Source organism: Diceros bicornis, chromosome 34, assembly GCF_020826845.1.
Source record: "Diceros bicornis minor isolate mBicDic1 chromosome 34, mDicBic1.mat.cur, whole genome shotgun sequence".
Taxonomy (NCBI): domain Eukaryota; kingdom Metazoa; phylum Chordata; class Mammalia; order Perissodactyla; family Rhinocerotidae; genus Diceros; species Diceros bicornis.
In genome coordinates, this window is record NC_080773.1 from 19,547,164 (window position 1) to 19,570,727 (window position 23,564).

General features: G+C 57.0%; 1 protein-coding gene across 3 annotated transcripts; it reads right to left on the reverse strand.

Moving 5' to 3' along the window:
* Nucleotides 1-493: 493 nt before the first annotated feature.
* EXOC3L2 (exocyst complex component 3 like 2) lies at nucleotides 494-21,781 on the reverse strand. 3 transcript variants are annotated; one of them, XM_058529573.1, is made up of 13 exons: nucleotides 21,506-21,781; nucleotides 20,749-20,832; nucleotides 16,606-17,144; nucleotides 12,342-12,975; nucleotides 10,721-10,832; nucleotides 9,667-9,768; nucleotides 9,465-9,565; nucleotides 9,144-9,254; nucleotides 7,987-8,122; nucleotides 4,973-5,095; nucleotides 4,393-4,548; nucleotides 3,491-3,612; nucleotides 494-1,157 (listed from the first exon to the last, which is right to left on the reverse strand). In XM_058529573.1, exons 3-13 carry the CDS (start codon nucleotides 17,126-17,128, stop codon nucleotides 869-871), a joined length of 2,409 nt encoding a protein of 802 aa, XP_058385556.1. In that variant the 5' UTR covers nucleotides 17,129-17,144; nucleotides 20,749-20,832; nucleotides 21,506-21,781; the 3' UTR covers nucleotides 494-868. The 3 variants fall into 3 exon arrangements, with proteins under 3 accessions (XP_058385556.1, XP_058385555.1, XP_058385557.1); XM_058529572.1 differs by lacking the exons at nucleotides 20,749-20,832; nucleotides 21,506-21,781 and adding an exon at nucleotides 20,449-20,607; XM_058529574.1 differs by lacking the exons at nucleotides 4,393-4,548; nucleotides 20,749-20,832; nucleotides 21,506-21,781 and adding an exon at nucleotides 20,449-20,607.
* Nucleotides 21,782-23,564: the final 1,783 nt, after the last annotated feature.

A 23,564-nucleotide genomic window follows, 5' to 3' on the forward strand; every position in this document is an offset into this window, starting at 1 on the left:
AACCGGGCCGGAGGGGCAGGGGTCAGCAGGGAGGTGACCTCAAGGTCTCCATGGGGACCAGGATCCGGCGGGGCTGGGGGTGAGGAGCTGGAATTTTTCCCACCCTGAGATTTTCCTGCGTCAACCCAGGAGGGTGCCCTGGATGCTGCTGGCCCTGCCCCCCACCTCCTTCCTTTCTTGACACAGCTTCCCGGCTAAGGATGGATGGGAAGGGCGTGCCAAGGTGGAATTGCCAGGACCAGCAAACGGACAGGAGCTTTGGGATTGACAAAATGAGGGACCTTGGCTCAGAGCAGCCAAGGGCCTGCCGTGGAGTCATGCAGCCCGGGGACTCGGTGTAAACGGGGCGGCCGGGCTCGCCCTGGCCCTGCAGGGCCCTCCACTGCCCAGCCCACGAGTTGGACCCTAGCCCGGCCTTGGGCGTGTGAGAAGCCGTTGGCCCCGGGCCCTGCCCCTGCTCCTTCCTCCCCCACACACGGGACTCAGCCCTTCCTTGTGTTAAATAGAAACCTCTTTATTCTAAGTATCGTACATTCTTTAATACATTGGATTGGGGCCAGACCTTGAGGTGAGGGGAAGGGGGGGCCTGGGATATTTCTGTAGAGTCTTCCGAAACACCACCCACCACACGCTGGGCTGGGAGGTGGTGCTAGGGACGAGCTTCGTGGCCTTGGGAAAGTCCTTGCTCCCTCCGGCCTCTGTTTCCCTTCTGCACAGGGAGTCTGGGGTGGCGGAGAGGACCTCTAAGGATCTTTTCATCCCGGGGGTCTGTGGTGGTCCCAGGCAGGGAGTCAGGAGGGGGCCCTACGGGAGGACGGTTTGTCAGCAGCAAAGACGCGGGGCACTGAGGCGGGGACCTGGGAGAGTCTCAGCGTTGGGCCCGAGGCCGTGATGGGGAGGGAGGCCGGGGCCTGCGCAGACAGGCCAAATTGGGCCTGGCCAGCCGGGAGAGGGGCAGGCGGCCCAGGAAGAGAGGGAGGCTGAGGCAGAAGGGCGGGCGGGGCACGGGGATGTCTGAGAAGAAGGCCCGGTCCCGGGGGGGTGACAAGGCTCCCCCTTCAGACAGTTCCAGATCCCGGGCCACGGCCAGGATCTCGTGGCGGGCGGCTGTGTTGCGAAGGCCACGGATGTCGAGAAGGGCCGCCACGTGCTTCCGCCTGGGGTAGAGGAAGGAACAGGTGCACGGGGGGTTCCCTGCTCCACATGCACACCCAGTCCCCATGTGGACCCCACCTGACCCCCATCCGCCCCAGAACCTGCCTGAGCTCTGGAGGCCCCTTGCAGCCCCCCACATCCCTCCTCCATACCAGTCCCCCTCAAAGTCCTCCCCCTCACCAGCCCCCCTAGATCCCTCCCTTCCTATCAGCCCCCTCCACATGCACATCTTGCACCAGGCTCCCCTCCAGATGTCTCCCTTCACACCAGCCCCCCAAGTCCCTCCCCCCATACGAGCCCCCCTCCAGAATTTCACTTCTGACCACTTCCAACACCTCCCACTAGAAATCGATTTCAGAACCTTCAGCTCCAAACTCAGCACACGAATTTCCCTTTTCACCCCGGTCTCGCTCCTGATTAAAATAACCATCAATCTTTACTCCCAACCTTAGACAGCTCCTAAATTTCCATTCTGGGCCCCTCACACCTGTTCAAGATCTGGAATACAGCAACCCTTAACTTCACCTTCACTTTCATCTCTAACAGCTCCACTCAGATCTAGCCCAGAGGTGTTCACCCACGTTCCCATCCTAACCCTCTCCTCACCCCAAGGCCAGGTCTGGAAGTTTTTCTGCCACTGCGGTGCCAGTGTCCTCATGTAAAACTCAACTCACGATTGCTCAGTCTAGATCCCATTCTAGAACCTTCACCCCCAAATTCGGCCTCGGAACACTCATTCACTTCAACACCCCCCCAACAACCCATTCCCAGAATCGTGCTCAATCAAAATTCTACTCCAGAACTAGAACTCACCTTGGGGACCCTCCCTCCAACTAGAACCTTCGTGCTCAAAACCAACTCTACTCTACAATGCTTGCCCCTAAATCCAACACAATGGAAACTTCACCTCACCTCAGCTCAAGATGGCAGACCCCAAACTCAACTTCAGAACCACCACCATATTTCAACGCAAGATCCTGAACCCAACATTCCTTTCCAGAACTTTCAAACACAGCTCTGGGGCCTTCACCACTCCCTCCAAGCCAGCTCAGTATCTTCACCTTCCCACATCCCAGATGGAATCCCCACAGCTCCAAGACACTCATCTAAAATGGGACTCAAGAACCTTCCAGATCAACCAAGCTCCAAAACACGGCCGCAAAATCAGCCTTGGAACTGCTCCTCCCAGCCCACCTTGAGCTTCCAACTGAGCTTTGGTTCAAGTTCAGAAACCCCAATCCAGCAGGAATGCTGGCATTCCACCCCCCACCCCCCACCCCCCCACACACACACTCCCACGGGACTACAGGGTCTGTGCCTTTCCAGGGACAGGCACCCCACACCCTAGAACCAGAGCTGTCCATCCTGAATCAATTCCAGAATCCTCACCCTCAACCTCTCGCCCTCAACCCTGGAACTTACACCCCACTGATGCCTCACTTCCTGGTCATGTGGGGTTCTGTCTCTTTGGGTACAGAATGTCTGTCCAGATGGCACTGCATCACTGCCATCACCATCGGTATTTACAGGTGGCAGTGGGGGGTGGTCTTCAGGTGCACCGCTTTAGGGCCAACCAGCTGCCAGGGTTCAAGTCCCAGCTTTGCCACTTGCTAGCTGTGACATCTGGGGTAAGCTACTTAATTTCTGCCTGCCCCAGATTATGCCAGACGCTTCGAACAGCACTCCCCTTTACTTGCAAATATTTTCTAAAATAACTTTTATTATAGGCCTTACTTATAGAGTGAGTGTGTAAGGCACTTTCCTAGGTCTGAGCTAAGGACTTGATAAGCAAGAACTGGCATTGTACTGTTGTCATCATTGATGATAATGATAATGATAACGATAACGAAGAATTGCCCAATGATCGGATGAGAAGAAACTATCATTCCCTCATGGAACAGATGAGGAGACTGAGGTTCAGAGTGGTTCACTGAGAAAGGAAATGGCCCACCATGATCGGAAGGGCGCCTGCCGCTGTCCCAGTGCATGTGCGCCTGTGTGCCCATGCGTGTCCCCGTGTCCCCCGCGGCTCCCCTGCTGGGCCGGCCCTTCCTGCCGCCGGGCGGCCCGGCGCCCCCCTGCCCCGGGCTTCCTGTGACTGCCTGTTTGTTTGTGAGCCCTGGTGGCGGCGGCGGCGGCCGGCAGCGACGGCGGCGGCGGGAGAAGGAGGGAAATCGTATTAATAATGCCCTGGTTCCAGCAGGAAACGGCCGTCAGACACGCTCGCCGCCTCTCTCCCTCGCCCAAGAGGCAGGAAACGCAGGGACGGATGCCAAGGCCCGCGGCGGGGGAGGGCGTGGGGGGGGGCAGGCCGGGTGTTGGGGGGTGCTCTCACCTGATGTCTGGGTAGTCCCGCACCAGCACCCCCACTTCCACCTGAATGCTGGGCGTGTCTTCCAGCTGTAGGACTTCGGCCAAATGGGGCACCACGGCGTCCAGCCACGAGGCCTGGGACTCCTGCGGGAGAGGGCCCCCGCTCACACTTTCCCCCCAATACCCACCCCACAAACCACACCCTTCCAAGGGCGACCCCTCCCGGCCTCAGTGTTCCCATCTGTAAAACCGGCCAGAGGACAGACTATCATCAGAGGTTATCTGGAACTTTTTTGGAAATTTGAAGAAAAACCCATAATATAATCCACTCCCAGTTTTACAGATAATTTGGGGCTCAGAGACACCCCTTAGGACCTAGCCAAGTTTGCAAAATGATACCACTGGAGGAAACTGGGTAAGAAGTACATGCGATCCATTTGCATTCTTAACAAAATTTCCAAAAAAAAACCCAAAAAAACAAAACATTTCAAGGACTCCAGGCTAGAAAGTCCTGAAATAGCGGCTGAGTGAGGCCCTTCCGGTCCTGCTGATTACAACTGGGTACAAATAAGAGTAGGTGATTTTAGATTCTTGGATTTGGGAACGCTGTTTCTGTTGCGTTTCCCTTCTATCTGGGCTCACATAATGGCTCATGTTTCTGGAGTGTTGTCTCTGGGCCAGATAGGGTCCTAAGCACTTAAGTGGACTTAACTGATCGGCTCCCACAACAATGCACAGGGACCCTGAGCCTCCGCATTCGCGCACAGAGGCGAGCGTCACCGTGAGAAAGCCGATTTTTACGCGCGGGGGCCAAGGATCAGAGTGTTCCTACTGCTTGAAAGTTGAGTGATGGTCTTATTCTAAGGCCCTGCCCCGGCTGTTTTCCCGGGTCCTGGAGCTCCCCGCCCCCCTGGCCGCACTGACCAGCCGCCTGAACAGCCTCTGGAGCTGAGCCGCGTCCTCCCGGAGCCTCCCGGCCACGCGGCTGCGGGTCCGCGCCGAGCGGCAGCGCAGGCGCCCGCGGAGCAGGGGCCGCACGTACTCGACCAGCGCCCGCCGGTGCAGCTCGGCCACCAGCGCCTGGGGACCGGGGAGACGCGAGGGGGGGTGAGCCGCTGGGCCCCGCTCCCGGCTCCCTGCCCACCCGCGCCCACCCCGGCACCCAGCGTGGAGCCTTCCGCCCGCCCCAGCTCCCAAGGGGCGACCCCTGTCCTGCCTGATGATACCGCCAGCCCGCGGACACCCCCTACCGGCCCCCAAAAGATGCCCGATCCCAGACCTCTCCCCATTCTCTGCAGCTCCACCGCCCAGAGGCCCCAACCCAGTCTGTACCCGGCCCTACCCCCCAGTACCGCGGGCACGCCTCGCCGAGGCCCCAGGCAGAGCGCCACCCATCTCACCCTGAGAGAGCTGCTCCCCACCTTGAAGGGGTCTCCGCCAGCGGAGCGCTCCTGCTCCCCCCTCCCCTGCGGCAATCCCCCACCCCCACCCCGCGCAGGCGCACCTGGTAGGGCTCGTCCTGCATCCGGCGCAGCGCCAGGGCCTGAGCGCCCAGCGTGCCCACGATGCCTTCCAGGGCCTCTGGGCTGCTCAGCCACTTTCTGCGCATCAGCTTGTTGAAGTGGGGCTGGGGGACAGAGCGGGGAGGGTTATAGCTCTCTTCCCTTCCACACTCTTTCTTCACTTACCAATTCAACACATGTTCCCGAAACATGCAGCTGAACCAGGGCTGCGCGGTGCTGCGGACACAGCTGTGATGGAGACAGCCCGACCCTGCCCTCCTGGGGCTCACAGTCCAGGAGGGGAGACAGACCCCACCCCAGAAAGTGACCACCCAGAGTGGGCAGGGCTGGGAGAAGGGAGCCCAGGGACGAGCACAGAGGGGATGCCTGGATCAGCAGAGTCGAGGAGGGCTTCCTGGAGGAGGAGACACCAGAGCTGAGGCCCCAATGATGGTCATTGTTAACCAGGTGAGGGATGGGAGACAGAGCGACTCATTCGGAGGGAAGAACCAGCGTGAAGAAGGTTTAGATTTCAGAGGGTCCTGCCGATCAGAGGACCACAAAGAAGGTCAATGTGGCTGGCAAAAACACCCAAGTAATTCTCGGGCTGCAGTGCAAATGAAAATGGGGGACCCTTATTCAAAAAATTATTAAGAACTTCAAGACAGAGACAGCAGAGCATTAAACCAAGCTGTGGCCCTTCTAAGCAGGAGGCCCTGTGTGACAGCCCAGTGGAGAGATGGAGCTAGTCAGGTGGGTGGAGTAGAGCGCACAGGGCCTCCTGGGCGGTGTGAGGAGCCCCCACTTACTCCCGAGGGCACTGGGGAGCCGTGGCAGGTTCTGAGCAGGAGAGGGAGAGGGTCAGGTTTGTGCTCTGTCAAGATTGATGGGAGGGGGCAAGACACAGGCAGAAATCAGGGCGGGGAGGCTGGAAGGAGGGGAAGGGGGCTGAGCAGGGGGAAGGAGAATGCAGGTGGCAGGATTCCTAGGATGCAGTGAGGCACCACCTGTGCGGGGAGGGGAGGGAGGCGTCAGAAGAGATCCTGGAGGTGGCTGGGCAGCGGGTCTGTCCCTGAGATGGAGGCTGGGGGGAGGGAGAGGGAGATGCCGCAGTCTGGATGGACACTGGGAGCTTTAGGTGCTGGAGACATTGGGGGTTGGCGTCCAGGGGGCTCTGAAGCAGCTCCCTATCCCACTCGGCCTCAACTCCCCTTCCTGCTCTCTCATCCCGACAGCAGCCCAGTTTTCTGAACCCACAAAAATGGGGCCTGTGGGCTTCTGTTGAGAAGCAGGTGGGAATTCAGTGAGGTGAGGCTCTTGGTCCAGAGCCTGGCTCAGGACGTGTTGCTATCAAGTCTGTGCATTTGTGAAGATAACGATGGCCAATACCCGCCGGCCAGGACCCGAGCTAAGCCCTTGATGGCCAGTCTCATTGCTTCCTCACAGCCACCTGAGAAGCCTGGAATTTCTGTGCCCATTTTCCAGATGAGTAAACAGAGACCCCACAAGGATGACCAAGTTGCCCAAGGTCCCCCTACCTGGAAGTGGTGCAGCCAGGCCTGGAACAAAGACTGTACCCCCTTCCCAGCACCCCCACATTCACCTCCCCACACTCGCTCACTTTCATTCACTTACTTGTGCATTTAGTCACTCAACAAACACTCTCTGAGCCCAGCCCTGGGTGGCTCACTAGGAACACATGAGACAACGCTTGCGGACACACCAAAATGAGATAAATAAAACTCCAAGCACCTGATAATCATAAGCAGGTGGGGGAATCTGAACACTGATCTGATGGACGATATTAAGGAATTATTGTTCTGTTTGTTAGGTATGAAAAGGGCATTGCGGTTATGTTTGTTTAAAAAGGATCCTTATCTTTTGGAGATGCAGGCTGGAATGTTGATGGATGATGATCAGATGTCAAGGATCTGTTTCAAAATAATCCCGTGGGCAGGAGGGCGGGGGGAGATGAAACCAGATTGGCCGGGAGTCTATACTCACTGTAGCTGGTCCCCAAGAGGTCATTCTGTCATTCTGCCTACTTTTTTGTTTGTTTGAAATTTTCCATAATAAAAAGCTATTTTAGAAACATTCCAACAGATCCCTGTCCTTGAGGAGCTAACATTCTGGTGGGAGGAGACGATTTAAAAAAACCACCAACAACAAAGGAGACAGCATGGCAAGTGGCTGTAAGTGCTGTGGAGACGAAGAGAGCGGGGATGGGGGAACGGGGCTTCTGTTTTAAATAGGGCAGTCAGGGAAGGTCTCACTGACAAGGTGACATTTGACTCAAGACTTTAGAGAGGGAGCTATGTGGCTATTGCAGAGAAGAGGGAACAGCAGGTGCAAAGGTACTGTGGCTGGACCATGTCTGTCATGTTAAGGAGCAGCAAGGGGGCTGTGTGGCTGGAGTGGAGCAGCGAGGGGGAAAGTGGGAGGAGATGAGTCAGAGAGGGAATGGGTCAATGATCAAGAAGGGCCCTGGGGGCCAAGGCAAAGGCTTTGGCTCTTGATCTGAGGGAACTGGGAGCCATGGAGGGTTCTGAGCAGAGGAGGGACAGGATCTGATGTACAACGTGGACTGGGCATGCATTACAACCAGGAACACACACACCTCCCAGTCTCATTCCCCAGTACTCCCACCACCCTCCCCACATGCTCTCATCCACCTCTGAACTCAACTCCCTCTGGGCATGCATAGGAGCCTATAGATGGGTGAGGGGGGTCTAGGGCCTAGGAGAGGCTGGGCAGAAATTTGGAGGATCTCAGTGGGGAGGGGCTCCACCCATTCCCCAGGCCCCCTCCTGCTGGTGGCTCTCCCCCCCATATCCTCCCACCTCTTCCTTCCTGCACACACCTCTGCCCCCCAAACAGCCCAGACATAGCCATCACCCCCCACCCCCGCCTGCTTCCCGAACACTGACTCATGGGCTGAAAGGAACTGTGGGATGCAGGGGCGCTCCCCTGTCCCCTGTCCTGCACAGGCCCCACCCCAGCCCCCTGCCTCACTCACCTGCAGCTCCTGGAACAGCAGGTCGGCCAGGACACCGTGGCAGAGCCGGGTCACACGGTCCAGAGCGCTGGCCGCTGCCTCCCGGGCCGGCTCACTTTCAGGGGGCCCCACCCGGGCCAGGCGCTCTGCCAGAGCCCTGTGGGGATCAGTGCAGCCAAAAGTCAGGGAGCCCCAACATTCAGCCCAACTGCCTGGACCTGTCTCCCTCCTTAGATGGACGCTGTATTGTGGGGCACCGGGGTGACAGGCCAGATGGGGAGCTGGGGAGGGCCTGGGGGATGAGAAATATCGGGGGATGTCTGGGAGGCTGGGGGATGTGGAGGCTCTGTGGAATGTGATTCTAAACATCTCTACTGTAATTCTAAAATGCTACCCTTCTCATTTTCTGTCACTGTAACAGAGATGACCCTCCATCACTAAAAGGAGAGGAACGTGGTCTAAGCACAATTGGGCTCTTTCTGTCTCGATCCCAGCAGGTCCCGCTCTGGGAAGGCATGCCTCAGAGTCCCCACACTTGTGGGAGTTGACAGAGGTGCCAGGTTCCTCTCTGCAAAAGGGCGGAGTCAACGATCTATCCATTAGGCACAAATTCCACAAACGATGGTGCATCTGACAGTGGAATACAGTTCAGATATTACAAAGGAATGTGGGGACTCCCCACGCGCTCCCAGAAAGACCTCCGAGCTGTGAAGGGGAAAGGGCAGAAGTGTGTCCAATATTCCACCATTTGTATTTTTTTTCAAAAAGGAAAAGGAATAATAGGTATGCACGTTGTTAAATATATTTGAAATTTGTATCCTGAATTTTGAATTAGGTGACTGCATTGCCCATGTTTAAAATGCATTAAAAATCAGTTAATAAAAAAGAAGGTAAGATGAGGCAAAAAAAAGAATCTGGAATTGTTAGAGTGTTTGAGTCTGACTGCTCAGTTCTCACAATTCTAACACTCCGAGCTTCTGATTGCTCTAATTCTGGTGCTCGGTGATGCTCTGTGATGTGAGGCTTTTTAGGACTCCCAGGTTTTACGCTTCTAAGGTCCCATGGACACGTCTCTCTGGGAGGGCAGCTCTGTGGTCCCCCCCCCCAGGATCCAAGCGCCCCAGTTCAGCTTGTCCCCCGGGCTGGCCGTCTCCCCCACACGCTGTGGGTGCTCTCACCTCAGGGGGGGCCCGCAATTGACCAGCGAGATGGTCCTGCTGATGTAGGCGTCACGTGGCAGCTCCCGGAGCCCTGGATTCTCGTGGAATCGCTCTGCGCGCTGCTGGAAGCTGGTGGGAGGGGGTGTGGAGGAGGACATGACAGATGGAGACATGCTGGGTAAGGGTCCCTCGCTGGGCGCTCAGCCCAGCGAAGCCTGGGACCCCCACTGAGGCCCCCCTGCCCCTCCTGACTTGATTTCCTTTCATCTCTCCTCTCTCTGTTGGATCCCGCATCCTGACCCCCGCCTCCGGCGCGCGCCCTGCCCCCAGCCCTCCTACCTCTGCAGGAACTCTGCCAGTCCCCCCAGGCAGCAGTGGGCCATCCGCTCCCCGAACTCCTGGCTGATGCGAGGTGCTTGCTCCGTGTGCTCTTCCAACAGCTGCGTGGTCAGGGGGCGAGAAGGGGTGAGGAGGGGCGAGGTCCTGCTTTCCCACCCTGGCACCGCCCAGCTGCTCCCCCTGCCTTTTCCCCGCCCCCTACCTCACACACGTCCTGTGCCAGGCTGCTGGGCCGGTCCTCCGGGCTCCCCCAGCGCTCCTCATCCTCCTGCAACACTCGAAGAAGGGCTGTCCGTGTCTGAGCCTGGAGCGGGGAGGTGCGGGGAGAGGCAGGAGTCCGGGGCTGCTGGGAGCCTCTCCCGCCTTTCTCCCACCATGATCCCCGCCTCTGAGCTCCAAGCAGGTGTGGATTCTACCCATGAACTCCTCAAGGTTATGCTGCAGAGGGAGGCTGGACCAGGAAACCGCCCCAGCCCTTTCCATCCCTAAGTCTGCGATTGGAAGGAGTCTGTGGTCGTAAGCCTGCTTCATCTAATAGCCAGAGGGTTTAAGGGTCTATTCTCTCATGAGCTGATGGCCCTAAGACTCTGCTCTCAAATTCTGCAAAACAATCATTTAAGACTGTCAGATTCTGTGATTCAAGAATTCCAAGGGTCTGGGATGCTAAGGTTTACATATCTCTGATTCTCTGGTCCAAGTTATCCTCAATTTCAGTGAGTCTGAGAATTTAGACACGTTCGAGTCTCAGAGTCTAGGCTCTCAAGTTGCAAAGATTCTGGTTTCTGTGGTTGGGGCAGGACTGGCGTTCAGGCAGGAAACACCCCTGTAGCCGGGCTGGGTGTCTATGGTTGGGCCGTTCTGCTCAGCGGCGCCTGTGCCCGGTTGGTTATGAACCATCAGCCCTGCTTATACACTGAGATGTCTTGATGCCCTCCTTCTGTGAGTCTTCGGGTCTGTGAGCTGAGGTTCTGTGACTCTCTTGCTCTAAGACTAGAAGTGTCTGAATGACCTGAACCTTATTGAGTGTCCCTATGTCCCGCTGGGTGCTTGTGATACAACACTGACCATAAGACAGAAGTGAGTAGCATGGGCTTACATTTCTGTGTCTTTTGGACTGAACTTAGAAGTCCACAAAGGGAAAAGGGAAATGGAAATAGCGAAAGGGGGAGAGGAGAGGCCCCCCAAGCCCACTGTGTCCCCTCCCTCCCTGCAGAGTGCCTCCTGCTCCCTAATCCCCAATGCCAAGTCCCAGATACCTTAACGTCGGTGACACATTCATCCTCCAAACCCCGCAGGGTGCCGGGGGACAGAAGGGGTCCCAGCTCTCCGTTCTCCAGGGCGACCACGTCCACCAGCCCTAGGACCTCTCTGGGGCGGAGGTGAGAGACAGGGAGGTCTGTGAGAGCTGAGGCTGGGCAATCAAACTCTTCCCCATCCCCGTCCCCTCACATCTGCTGTGTTTGTGACCCTGGGCCACTCCCTTCCTCTCTAGGGCCCAGCTTTGCTCATCCCTCAAAGGAAGTCTCTGGAATTGTTGCTCCCCTGGCTCCAGCTCTCTGAGTCAGCTCCCTGATGGATGGTGTCCAGGCAAGACTTGTAGGGGTCAAGTCCAGGCGTGATGATCTGGCACGCAAGATCTCACTCATGATCAGCTCCACCAGACAGAAGCTTCCTTCCACCTCTGCTCTTTGTCCCTAGTGCCTCATCTGGCCTTGGAGGCTGCCCCAGTCCAGCCCTCACTCTCTGCTTCTACACTCTTGCATCTGGCCTGTGCAATATCTTCACCCTCCCCACTCCTCCCCACCACTCACACACACACGAGGCTTTTGCTCGTGGCATCTTCTCAGCCAGAAGCACCATCTCCCTACAAATTGAACTTAACTCATGCCCCACCATTCCAGGAAGCTTTTCAGACTACGCCTCCATCTCTCATGGATGGTGTGACAGTGTCATTAACACGTATTCCCACATGGGATCTAGGAGGGTGATGTTGGTAGCTGCTGCCTTCCCTTTCTTCTGGTGACAGTATCCTGATTCTGTTTGAGGAACCACCCACCCTCTTCACTCTCCAACATGTGGCTTGAGTGTGGCCAAGTCCCTTTTCCCGGGAATGGGTAGGTGGCCCAGTTATGGCTAATCACCATATTTTATCCCCTGGCCACAAGGATAGGATGTGTTAGCATTCAAAGGCCTGAGAGTTAGAAGATTCTAAGACTGGGAGGGTCAATGGTGTTGAGGTTCTAGATGCTAAGATTACAGAATTCCAGGGGCCAACAGTGCCACAGTTCTCAAACTGGATGGATCAACAGTGTCAAGGTTCTAGATCCAAAGAAGGGATGAGGCTAAGGTTTAGGATACGAAGGCTCGTTGGTACTAAGATTCTAGGATTGAAAGCGTCATCAGTTCTAAAGTTCTAAGATTGGAAGACTTAACAGTGTTAATGTCCTAGGATCTAGAGAGAGCAGTGTAAGGGTTCTAGAATTCTAAGGGTCAACAGGGCCAAGATTTTAGGACAAGAAGGGTCAGCAGGGCTAAGGTTCTAGGACTAGCAGGATCAAGGATGCTAAGATTCTAGGACCGGAAGGGCGCGCAGCGCTAAGATTCCTAGAGTGCTACGTGTTGACCATTCTGAGGTTCTTGGGCTGGAATGGTGCTGGAGTTCTAGAACTGGACGGACCAGTGATGCTAAGATATTGCGACTGGAAAGATGGATGGTGCTAAGGTTCCAGGACTGGAAGGGTCAACGGTGCTAAGGTTCTAGATTTGAAGGGTCGGCTGTTCCAAGGTCCTCAGGATCTGAACAGGGGAGGGGCAGGGACCCCGCGACCTTGGGGCAGGGGTCCCCAGGCTGTGCGGCCTGCGCGGGCCCCAGCTCACCTGGGGTACACGTGGTTGTGCCAATGCAGCAGCGCGTAGCGGTCGGCCAGCGGCAGCCTCCGGCGGGCGGCGACCCCGAGCCACTCGGCCAGCGCGCCGTGGTAACCGCGCAGGTAGACGCCGAAGGCGCCCAGGCCGGTAGGGTAGGCGGGCGCCAGGCGGCCCCGCACGACGGCCATGTCCTCCAGCAGCCGCGCCCGCAGCGCCTCCAGCTGCGCGGCCAGGCCCCCGGGCGCCCCGGGCGCCGCCGCCTCCAGGCGCTCCCGCGCCGCGCGCGCCACCGCCTCGGCCCAGCGGGCGCGCAGCTTGCGGGCCGCCCCGGGCCCCCGGCGCCCGTCGGCCGCCTCCTCCTGCACCAGCACCTGGCCCAGCTGCGCCACGGCGCCCGCTCCCGCGCCCGCGCCGGGCCCGGGGCCCGCCAGCGTCTCGCGCACCAGCGCCCACAGCTCGCGCTGCAGGGCCTCGTACAGCAGCGCCACGTCCCGCGCCCGGCGGCCCGCGCCCGCGCCCTCGGCCTTGGGCGGCCCCGGCGCGCCGGCCCCCGACGACGCCAGCTCCTCGGCCTCCAGCTCCAAGATGTGCTCGTCGGCCCGCGCGAGCTCGCGCTGCTGGATTAAGCTCAGGATCTCCAGCACTGTGGGGGCAGAAGGGGAGGGCAGGGGGTGGGTGGTTAATGGGAAAGGGTGGGAGGGGAGGGGAAGAGGGTTAGGGGAGGGGAAGGTGAGGAGTCAGGGGCGTTTCGGGAGAAGGGTGTGGAATGGGGGGGGCAGGGGAAGGGGGGGAGAGAGACAGGAGAGCAGGGGTGGAGGAGGAGGTCCTGGGAGGAGGAGGAGGAGAGTGGGGAGAGGAGGAGACAAGGGGGGGAGCAATGAAAGAGGGGCAGGGGGTCAGGGCTTGCGGAGGGGAGGACGGGGGGGGGGGGGGGAGGGGGAAGGGCATGGAGGAGGGGGCAAGGGAGAGGGCAGGCCATGGGGGAGGGGATAGGAGACTTTAGGGAAGGGAAGAGGGGGTTTGGCAACGGGCAGGGAGTCTGGATGTGGGAAGGAGGTCAAGCACTAGAGAGTGTCAGATTGGGAAGAGGATGGGGGGGAGTCAGAGGAAGTGGGGGGTAAGGGGTTGAGGAGGAAGGGAGAGCATTAGGGCTTGGGGTCAGGGGTCAGGGCATGGAGGAGGGTATCAGAGAGTGGTTAGGACATGGGGAGGGGTCAGGGGAGTTGAGGGGTTAGGATAGGAAAAGTGCATCAGGGCCACAGAAAGGGAGCAGAGGAGCAGAGGGATGAGGGCGAGCAGTCTGAGCCAGGTAACAGGGGAGAGGGATGGAGAGAGCCAGTGGGCGCTGGGCAGGGTGGAGGTGTGGAGGTGGGGAGAGGATAGTAAGACCAGCGATGGGGTCTTTTGGGGGTGGGACAGCTGTGGGGGTGATCTGGCATGCTGAGTTCCCAGGAGAGAGGAGTCATGGGGTTGGGAGGCCTCTGAGTAAATGCAGAGGGAGGGTCCCAGCGGCCCAGGGTTACCCCGACACCTCCACCCCCCTCCACTTCCTCCCTGGCAGAGAAACTATTTCCTGGCCAGCGCTATTTCTGCCCATCCGTTTCCAGAAGGCGGGAGCTCTAGTCACCCCCTCCTCACCTCCCTGCAGTGCCCTCCCAGTCCCCAGGGGGCCCAGGCTGAAATAGCCTCTGGCCAGGATGTGGAGGGCACAGGAGGACGCAGAAAGGGCTCTCCTGAGGTCCCAGTGGGCTGCCAGTGGAGGGAGGGCTAGGAGGGGGGATGGGGGGAGATAGAGACAGGGTGAGGATGGAATTGAGTGAATGAGGGGAGTAGGACAGGGCTGGGGATGCGGATGGGACTGGAGATGAGAGTGGGGATGAAGGTGGGCGCGGGGATGAGGGAGTTGAGGATTAGCGGGAGGTTGGGGTTGAAATCTGTAGAGGAGGATGGGAAAGGAATTGAGCATGGCATCTGGGGCTGGGGTGGGGATGGGGTTGGAGATGTGGGTGGAGATGACAGGTGAAAGTTGAGGACAGGAAGAAGGGAGAGATGGATACGAGTTTGAAGATGAAGTTTGGACGTGAGTTGGGGTTGGGAATGTGGGTGGAGTTGAAGATGGAGGTTGGGAATGGGAGGTTAGGACTGGACTCAGGATGAGAGTGAGGATGGGATTAAGAATGAAGGAGGGGCCAGCCTGGTGGCGAAAGCGGTTAAGTGCGCGCTCCACTGCCGCGGCCCGGGGTTCGCCAGTTCAGATCCCGGGCGCGCACCAACGCACCACTTGACAAGCCATGCTGTGACGGCGTTCCATATAAAGTGGAGGAAGATGGGCACGGATGTTAGCCCAGGGCCAGTCTTCCTCAGCAAAAAAAAAAAAGAGGAGGATTGGCAGATGTTAGCACAGGGCTGATCTCCTCACAAAAAAAAAAAAAAAAGAATGAAGGAGGACGTTGAGTGTGGGGTTGGGCTTGACACTGGGGGCTGTGGAGGGGCTAGGAATGGAACTACGGCTGAATGAGGAAGTTGAGCGGAGGGGTTGAAGGTGGGTGCTGAGACGGGCCTGGGGTTGGCATCAGGAGTGAGACTGAAGAGGGGAAGGGGTTGACATGGTACGTGGGGATGGGATTGGAGTAGAGGAAGGGGCCATGGGTGGGACTGGACCACGGCGGTTGTCATAGTGTTGGCATAGCGATGAGGTCAAAGATGGCGTTTGGAGTAAGGGATAGTTGGGATTAAGCATGTGGATGTGTCTCAGGGCGGAGATTGCTGATGGGGTTGGAACAAGTATGTGGTGGAAACCAAAACCACATTGTGCAAGACATTGGGATTTGGGGTAGTGTTGGAGTTGAGGAACAGATGGGGTGTTGTTATGAGTTGAACTGTGTCCCTCTCCCCCTCAAAAAAAGATATGTGAAGTCCTGACCCCCAGACCTCAGAATGGGCCCTTCTTTGGAAACAGGGTCTTCACAGAGGTATCGAGTTAAAATGAGGTCAGAGGGTGGCCCCTGATCCAATATGACTGGTGTCCTTGTAAAGAGGGGAGATGAGGACACAGAGACAGACATGCACGGGGGGAAGGTGATGTGAAGACACAGAGCATCCTGTGACGGCGGAGGACGGGAGTGACGCAGCCACGAGCCCAGGACGCCAGACTGCCAGCAGAGCGCCAGAAGCTGGAAGAGGCCGGGAAGGACTCCCCTGCAGGTTTCAGGGGGAGCACGGCCCTGCCGACACCTTGATTTCAGACTTGTAGCCTCCAGAAGTGTGCGTGAATCAGTTTCTATTGTTTTAAGCCACACGGTTTGTGGGCCCTTATTACGGCAGCCCCAGGAGACTAGTACAGGTGTTGGTAGAGTTGGGGGACGTAGTTGGGAGATGAAGGTGGACGTTGGGCATGGGGTTGAGTCTGAAGATGAAGTCCAGACGTGAGGTGGGGTGGGGATGAAGTTGACGGCGGCTGCTGGGGCTGGGGGCTTAGGACTGGGGTGGAGTTAGGGTCGGCGTTCAGAATGGAATGGAACAGGAGATGGGATTGGGGATGAAGGAGGAGGTTGAGGTGGGGGTTGGAGTTTGGGACCAGGGTTGGGGCTGGGGATGGGAATGGGGTGGAGTATGGAGGTTCGGAAGAGGGAGAAGGTCAAGGTCGAATGTGGATACTTGGAAAGGAGATGGGGTTGAGGTTGAATTTGAGGGGACGGAGGGAAAGAGGGTTGAAATTGGGGATAGCGGGCCGGCCCCGTGGCTCAGCGGTTAAGTGCGCGTGCTCTGCTGCTGGCGGCCCAGGTTCAGATCCCGGGCGCACACCGACACACCGCTTCTCCGGCCATGCTGAGGCCACGTCCCACATACAGCAACTAGAAGGATGTGCAGCTACGACATACAACTATCTACTGGGGCTTTGGGGGAAAAAAAAGGAGGAGGATTGGCAATAGATGTTAGCTCAGAGCCAGTCTTCCTCAGCAAAAAAAGAAAAGAAAAAAAGAAATTGGGGATAGGGAGGGAATTGGAGGAGATGGGACCACAGTTGGTGGTTCGCGTGTCACCGGACGTTGGGGTGAGGTTGAAGATGGCAGGTGGAGAGGGGGATAGCGGGGGTGGGCGTGGAGATGGGACTGAAGCTGGAGCCTGGTGACGATGGGGACAGGACTGCAGGGGGACGGGCTGGCGATATACATGAAGGTGGGCAGATGGAAACTGGAGAGGTGGATGGAGACGGGGTCACGGGTGGAGGCGTTGTGATTCTCCCGGGTCTGGGCCAGGGCTCCCAACTCACCTGACAAGGGCTCCTTCATCTTCGGGGGCTCCGGGACCTTGGGCGGGGGCTCAGGAGCCGCCTCTCCCGCAGGCACCACCCTCTCGGCCAGTGACGCTCGCCGGGGCTTGGGCCCACGCCCCAGTCTCAGGAAGGCCAGTCTCCGGGCGGCCTCCCCCGCTGCCTCCTCGTTGCCCTGCGCTCGGGTCCCCTGAAGCCTGGCCAGGAGGCCAAAATCTGCAGAGCTCCTGCGTATTCCAGGCACCAGCATACGGCCCAGGAAAGAGCGAGACTGCCCATCCCCGGGGCTGCCTGCCCGTCGACCAGGGGTCCAGCCCAGCCGGAAGGGGGCCAGGCCTGCCAGCTTCTCCAGGGTGGCGCGGCGGCGACAAGATGTCCCGTTGGGCAGGGTCCCCAGCTCCCCAGCCTCCTCCTCTTCCAGCCCTGGCACTTCCTCAAAGGGGTTCCGAGAGGACCTCAGGGGCAGGGTCCCCGCCCGGGGCACCTTAGAGTCTGCCACCCCTAGGCTCTTCAGGATGGGCATTTTGACAGGCAGGGACCTGGGGAAAAAATAATGGGCCATCGATGGTGTTGATGACAGTGGTGTGTGGATGACAATGCTACTGTGTACCCAGCACTTTGGGCCATGTGTGCCAGGTCTGAGCACCTACTAACCCTGTGAATCTGCACAATCCACTGAGGTAAGTGTTATCATTATGCCCATTTTGCAGATGACGAAACTGAGGCTCAGAAGCAGGAAGGCGCTTGCCTGAGCTCCCAGAGTGATTCAGGGACAAAGCCGGGATTCGTACCCAGACCTGTTTGATTCCAGAGCCTGGTTCTTTCCCCTGAGCATCTGCATTCAGACCCTTTCCCTGCCTCACTCCTGCCCTGGAATGTTCATCATCTTAGTGGACCCTCCTACTCCGTGAGGAAGCAGGCCCAGAGAGGGGAAGGGTCTTTCCTAAGGTGGCACAGCCTGCGAAGGGCAGAGACTGCATGGGGACCCAGGCCCCACTGTCTACCCAGACATCCATGTCACACATCTGGGCACCTACCTCTTCTCCCTTGTCCAGTCGGTACCCCTGTCACCCCTACCCCACCCCATTCATTCCGTCAGCAAAAACTTACTGGGAAATATCCAGAATAGGCAAATCCAGAGAGAGAAAGGAGATCAGTGGTTGTCAGGGGCTGGGAGACGGGGACTGGGGAGTGGCCGCTTAATGGGTACAGGGTTTCTTTTTAGGGGGATGAAAATGTTCTGGACTAGACTGTGGCGATGGTTGACAACATTGTGAATGTCCTAGATGCCACTGAATTGGACATTTTAAAATGGATAATATGGTGAATTTTATGTTATGTATATTTTACCGCAATAAAAAAATACTTACTAGGTATTTGCCATGGAGGCATTGGGGATACAGCGGTGGCCAAGGCAGATGCAGGCCCGGCCCATTCCACCTCCTAAGTCCCTCGTGTCCTCCCTCTCCGTGGCCCCTGCCCCAGACCAAGCTGCCTCCTGCTTCCCTGCTGCAGCCTCCTCCCTGGTCTCCAGCCTCTAGTTTTGGCCCCTCCAGTCCACCTTTGACAACTTTGTTAAGGCACAAACCCACCTCTCCCCTTCCTCTAACCTTCCATGGCTCCCCAGTACCCTGAGGACAAAATTCAGGCCCCTCACCTGCCAGCCGTGCACATCATCAGGGCTATCCCACAGTCTCCTCATCCTTATCCAGGCTCCTCTGTTGATCCTTCTACATGGAAGCCTGTTCTCCATGCTCCATTCGAGCTTTAGGAATGCCTCCTCCTCCAGGAAGCCCTCTCTGATACCCAAGCTGAATCAGGCGGCCCTCTCAGGACTCCCCCTACCCCAGCCCTGCCCACTCTGGGTCGTCACTGCCTGAGGATGGGTCGGCGTCCCCCCCTGGGCTGTAAGCCCCAAGAAGGCAGGGTCGGGCTGTCGCAGTCACCGCTGTGTCCCCAGCTCCCAGGGCAGGCACTCGGGGAACGAATGGGTGCTACACAGGAAACGGAGGAAGAAGGCAAGGACCTCATTCCTTGTGGGGGAGGAGGAATGGAGAGTCAAGCTGGGGAGTTCAGAAAGGGGCAGGCCACGAAATGCCGTGATGCAGGCCTTGGGCATTTTCCCAAGGGCACTGGGAAGGCACGGAAGGGCGCTTTTAAAATGATGAAATAGTCCAAATTTTCAGAAAAGTAGAGAAAACAAGCTTAATAAACTACACCCGTGGCTACAATTGTAGTTGCATCTGAGGCAAACGTTCCCTCTGTTTGTTCAGGGCTTTTTAAGAATAAGGCATCTCAAATGGACCGAAGCCTCCTGCCACCCCTCCCCGATCCTGTTCCCTCCAGCCCTCTCCCAAGGAAAGTGGCATCCCGAATGTTCTGTCCACCGACCGGGCAGACTGTTACCCTGTACAGACACAGACTTGCATCCAGAAAGAATACATTGTTTTACATGGTTTCCTACTCTCTATAAACTATGTATATTGCAACTTGCTTTTTTTTTTCTTTTTAGCTCACATTATAGGGGTGAGATTTATCCACGCCCATCTCTGCGGCTATGCTTGATTTAAGTGTTGCATACTATTCCACTGTGTGACGATGCAAAATCGTGTCAAGTGTCCGATGTTCACACGTTCTCTTATTGCTGGGCACGCAGGTTGTTTTGAACCAGGACAGCCTCTGAGCAGGCGAGGGCCAGGGTCAGGATTGGACAGCCACGTAAGGGTGTGTGGGGGACCTGGGGGAGGCTGGCGCTGGAGGGGCCCTGAGTTGGCTGGGCCGTGGGCAAGAGCCTCTTCTTTCCTGGTGGGGAGCCCCCATGTTTCCTCCCTGACTCCAGCCTCTAGACCTGAGCTGTTGTTTCTGAAGCCTCCTGTTCCTAGAAACACCATCCCAGCCTCCCTCTAGTCTCCATGGTCCCCTATCCCCTGGGGAGGCAGTCACCATGGCACCCCTTGCCTGGAGACCCCATGGCTGTGGGCAGTTGATACCAGCCCCCCATGCACACACTATCACACACTGGTTTCTCTATCTTTCATCTTCTAGACTGGCTTCCATGTGCCTCATCCCCAAAATGCTCCATCATCCCCCAGAACTGGCTCCATCATCCCCCCAAAACTCCACCTCCTCCTCAAAACAGGGGGCTCCAATCGCCCTCCAACTGAAGTCAACATCGCCCAAATTAGATCTGACATTCCCCCACTGGCTCCCACGTCCGCCCCCCAGCTGGCTCCAATACCCCCAAACCATTTCCAACAGCCTCAGACCTGGCGGCAACATTTCCCCAAAACTGGCCCCGACGTCTTCCCCTTCCTGGCTCCAACACCCTCCTCTGCAAACTGGCTCCGACATCCTGCCCCCTCCAGCCCCCTCGTCTGCCTCCCAGTGCCAGGCCCCTGACTCACTTCCGAGGCATCCCTCAAGCCCCCAGCCTCCAGGCTCCCGCAGGATGTCTTGGCCACCATTGCTTCCCCCTGTCTCTTCCTCCTCTTCCTCACTGCCAGCCTTTCCCCAAAGCCCCAAACTCTCCGCAGGCAGCCTGAACTCTGTTTGCAGAAGTTGTCACCTCCAGTCCCCAGTGTCTGTGTTAGAGAACTGCCCTTACAAATGGCATGTCCAAGACCAACCCCAACCAATACACCCTGATCCAACCTTGCTCCCCAACAATCCCATCACCAGCCCAGCCTGTTTCAAGCTCATCCACATCTCCACTCCCAACCCTGTCCCCATCCCCGTCTCCTGCTCTGTCTCCCTCCCAGCCCTTGTGCCCTCTCCCGTCTCCAAGACCCCGTCTCTTGAGGATGGAGCAAGGCAGTCACCCGTCCCTGGCTTCAGTCTTCCCACCTGAATCCAGAGGGCATCAGACCCGCCACCTCTCATCTTTCTTCTCCCTCGGTGGTTCCCAATTCTCCACGGCTCCCTGCAGGCCCTCTGCATCCCCAGGGTCTCCAACGTCTCCCCTGTAGACTCCTGCTCCCGTCTCCCCTTGCCCTCTCGCTAGTGCCTCCCGAGGTCAGGCCCCCAATTCTCTCTTTGCCCCCAGCCGCTCCCGGCTTCAGGTCCCATCTCACAAACTCTGATCCAGCCCAAATCCAGAGCGGCCCCCGGGCGTGTGAATCCTGCCCCCTCCTCCAGCACACTCACCTCTGTCCTCAGTGGCTTGTCCCTCTGTCCCTGCGGCTGTCCTGTCCTGAGGCTACTTCGGCCAGGAATGCTGAGAGCTTGGATCTGAGGAGGGGGGTTAGAGGAGGTCAGTTTCCTGTCAGGAAACCCCTCCCTCTCTGGGGCCAGGGGTGGGAAGGACTCTTTATCTGTCTGCCCTTTCAGGCCCTGCTGCGGCTGCGGTTGCGCTGGGAAAGACAGGCCCGTGGTCCGGCCCCCACCCTCACCCCCGCCCCAGCCGGAACTGCCCCCCCCCTGCGCCTGCTCTTCACGCCTCCCAAGGCGACAACACCATCCTGGGCCCCCCAGGAGACACTCCACGCTGGACGTGGGCCCAAGGTTCTCTCTTGGGTGCCTTGCAATGGGTTCGTGAAGACATGGAGGGAGGTTCTGCTGGGCCCAGAGGCTAGGGTTGGAGGCCCGAGGGGGCAGCACTGGGCCTGGCTTTGGAATTGTGGTTTTCTTTGCCTAAAAGACCTGGACCCCAGTCTCTGCATGGCCCCCTACTTCTCCATCATCCCGGTCTCCACTCCAGTGTCTCTTTCTCAAAGGAGACGTTCCTCCAACCAGCGCAGCACTTCTGCTGCCCCACTCTCTCTCTCTCCCCCAGGAACATCGCTCAGATGATCAATTTCTTCAGAGCACCTTTCACAGTCCGAAATGATCCGAGTCCTCTGTCTCCCTTATAGATGTTCTGACTCTCCCACTCAAATGTCAGTTCAAAGCAGATATTGCTTACCTTGTTCATCCGCATATAGTAGATGCTCCGTGAAGGTTTGTTAAAGGAACACACAAATGGCAATGGATCAGAGCTGAGTCCTAGAAGCTGGGGATGGAGATGGCAGATGCGGGTGGGGCTGGGCATGGGTTGGGTGTTGGGTGGGGTTGGGTTGTAGGGTCAGGGTTACTTTTAGGTTTAGGTGGCCCTTCAGGGGCTTAGGCACAGGGTCCTAAGTGTTCGGCCTGGGACAAGTGATCACTTGCCTGGGCAAAGTTAGGGCTGTAGGGGATTGGGGTCAGCATTAGGGTCAGGGGCTGGGCTGGGGGGTCGTTGCTTCTCTGTGTAGACAAGTAGGCTGGGAGAAGTGGGTCAGGGGTTAAGATTCCAAGGTCTGAAGGCCTCAGATCCACGACTGGATTTGCCAGACAATGGGACATGGGGGAGGGTCTGGTTAGGTAGCCAAGAGGGGAGGGGGAGGGACAGCCATTGTCCCCCCCAGGTCAGTGTGGCCCCCGGGGTAATCAGAAGGCAGGCCAGGCCGGAACGGAGCGGCCTGTTACGGACCGTGACCACTGTCAGATCTCCTCCTCTTTCTGTTCTAGTTTTTTATTGAGATAAAATTCACGTGCCATAAAATTCACCCCTTTAAAGTGTACAATTCAATGGTTCTTAGTATATTCTCAAGGTCGCAGCAAACATCACCTCTAATTCCAGAACATTTTCATCACCCCAGAAAGAAAGCCCTGGAACCCGTGAGCAGTTGCTCCCCACTCCGTTCTCTTTTCAGCCCCTGGCAGCATGAATCTACCATATTTCTCCGTGGATTTACCTATTCTGAACGGTCCATATAAATAGAATCATACAGTAAGTGGTCTTTTGTGTCGGGCTTCTTTTGTTAGGCATAATGTTTTCGAGGTTCATCCATGTTGCAGCCTCCCCCGATTTCAGCCTCAGTCCTCCCATCTGGGAAATGGGGTAGGACTGTACTAGAGACGCGGGAGCCAGAGGGGACCTTGAAGCGTGGTGGGCGGGCATTTGTAGGGAGGTGGTCTGCTGCCCCCGTGTGGTGCTCAGGAGAACTGCAGCTCCCAGCACTGGGCTGGGAAGGGATTAAGGGGTGACAGCCCCCCACCCCATCCCCAAGACCCCACCCTTACCCGCAGAGCCCTTGAGATCTCAAGGCTTCTAGGACACCATCCTGATCTCCCTCTCTGCCTCCCACCATCCCTGAGACTCCCCAGGCCCCATTTGCTGAATAATAATAATAATGTCACCCACACATGAAGTTCTAATCTATTCCGGTGTGAAGTGCTTTACTTACATCCTCTCATTAATTTGCTGCAGACTGAGGTTGCTACTGTTGTTATTCGGGGACAGGAAACCACAATGGTTAATAACCCAAGTTTTCGAGTTTGGAGGCACTTAGTTCAAGTCCCAGTTCTACCGCTCACCTGCTGTGTGACTTTCGGCATGTTTTTTTTTGGGGGGGGGCGTGTCTCTTTCCTCATCGGTAAGTGGGGTTGATAATGATGGTCCAACCTCATGTGGCGGCGGAAAGGATGAAGGGCTCAGAGCCTGGCACAGAGGAAGCCTCTGTGAGTCTACATAGCTGATAGTATCAACCAGTGATGTGCTGGTAAACGTTTAACAACCGGCTCTCGGGGCGGGGGGCGGGGGGGCTTAATTTTGTAGCATTTGCCAATTTCTGTGGTGTAAATTTTCCCACCACGGCTAATTTCAAGCTACCAAGGTGACATCACTGAACGCGTTTTTTCCGGGAAAAGATGCACAGTAGTCCATTACATATTAGTTTCACTATGCAGATACAATAGACGTAAATAACCTCAGGATCACAGGTAATAGTAAAACGTAGCGAAATAATTAGAACATGATGAATATTTATCACCTTTGTTTTAAATATTATTTATTTAATTTTTTTATAAATTATTTTTTATTATTTATTAATTTATTTATCATTTATTTAATTGTATGTTTGCATAATTTAATTTTTAATAACGGCTGTTTAACCACCAGTTCCAAAATTCCTGAGACTGTAACAGTTCAGTTGAGCCGGCTC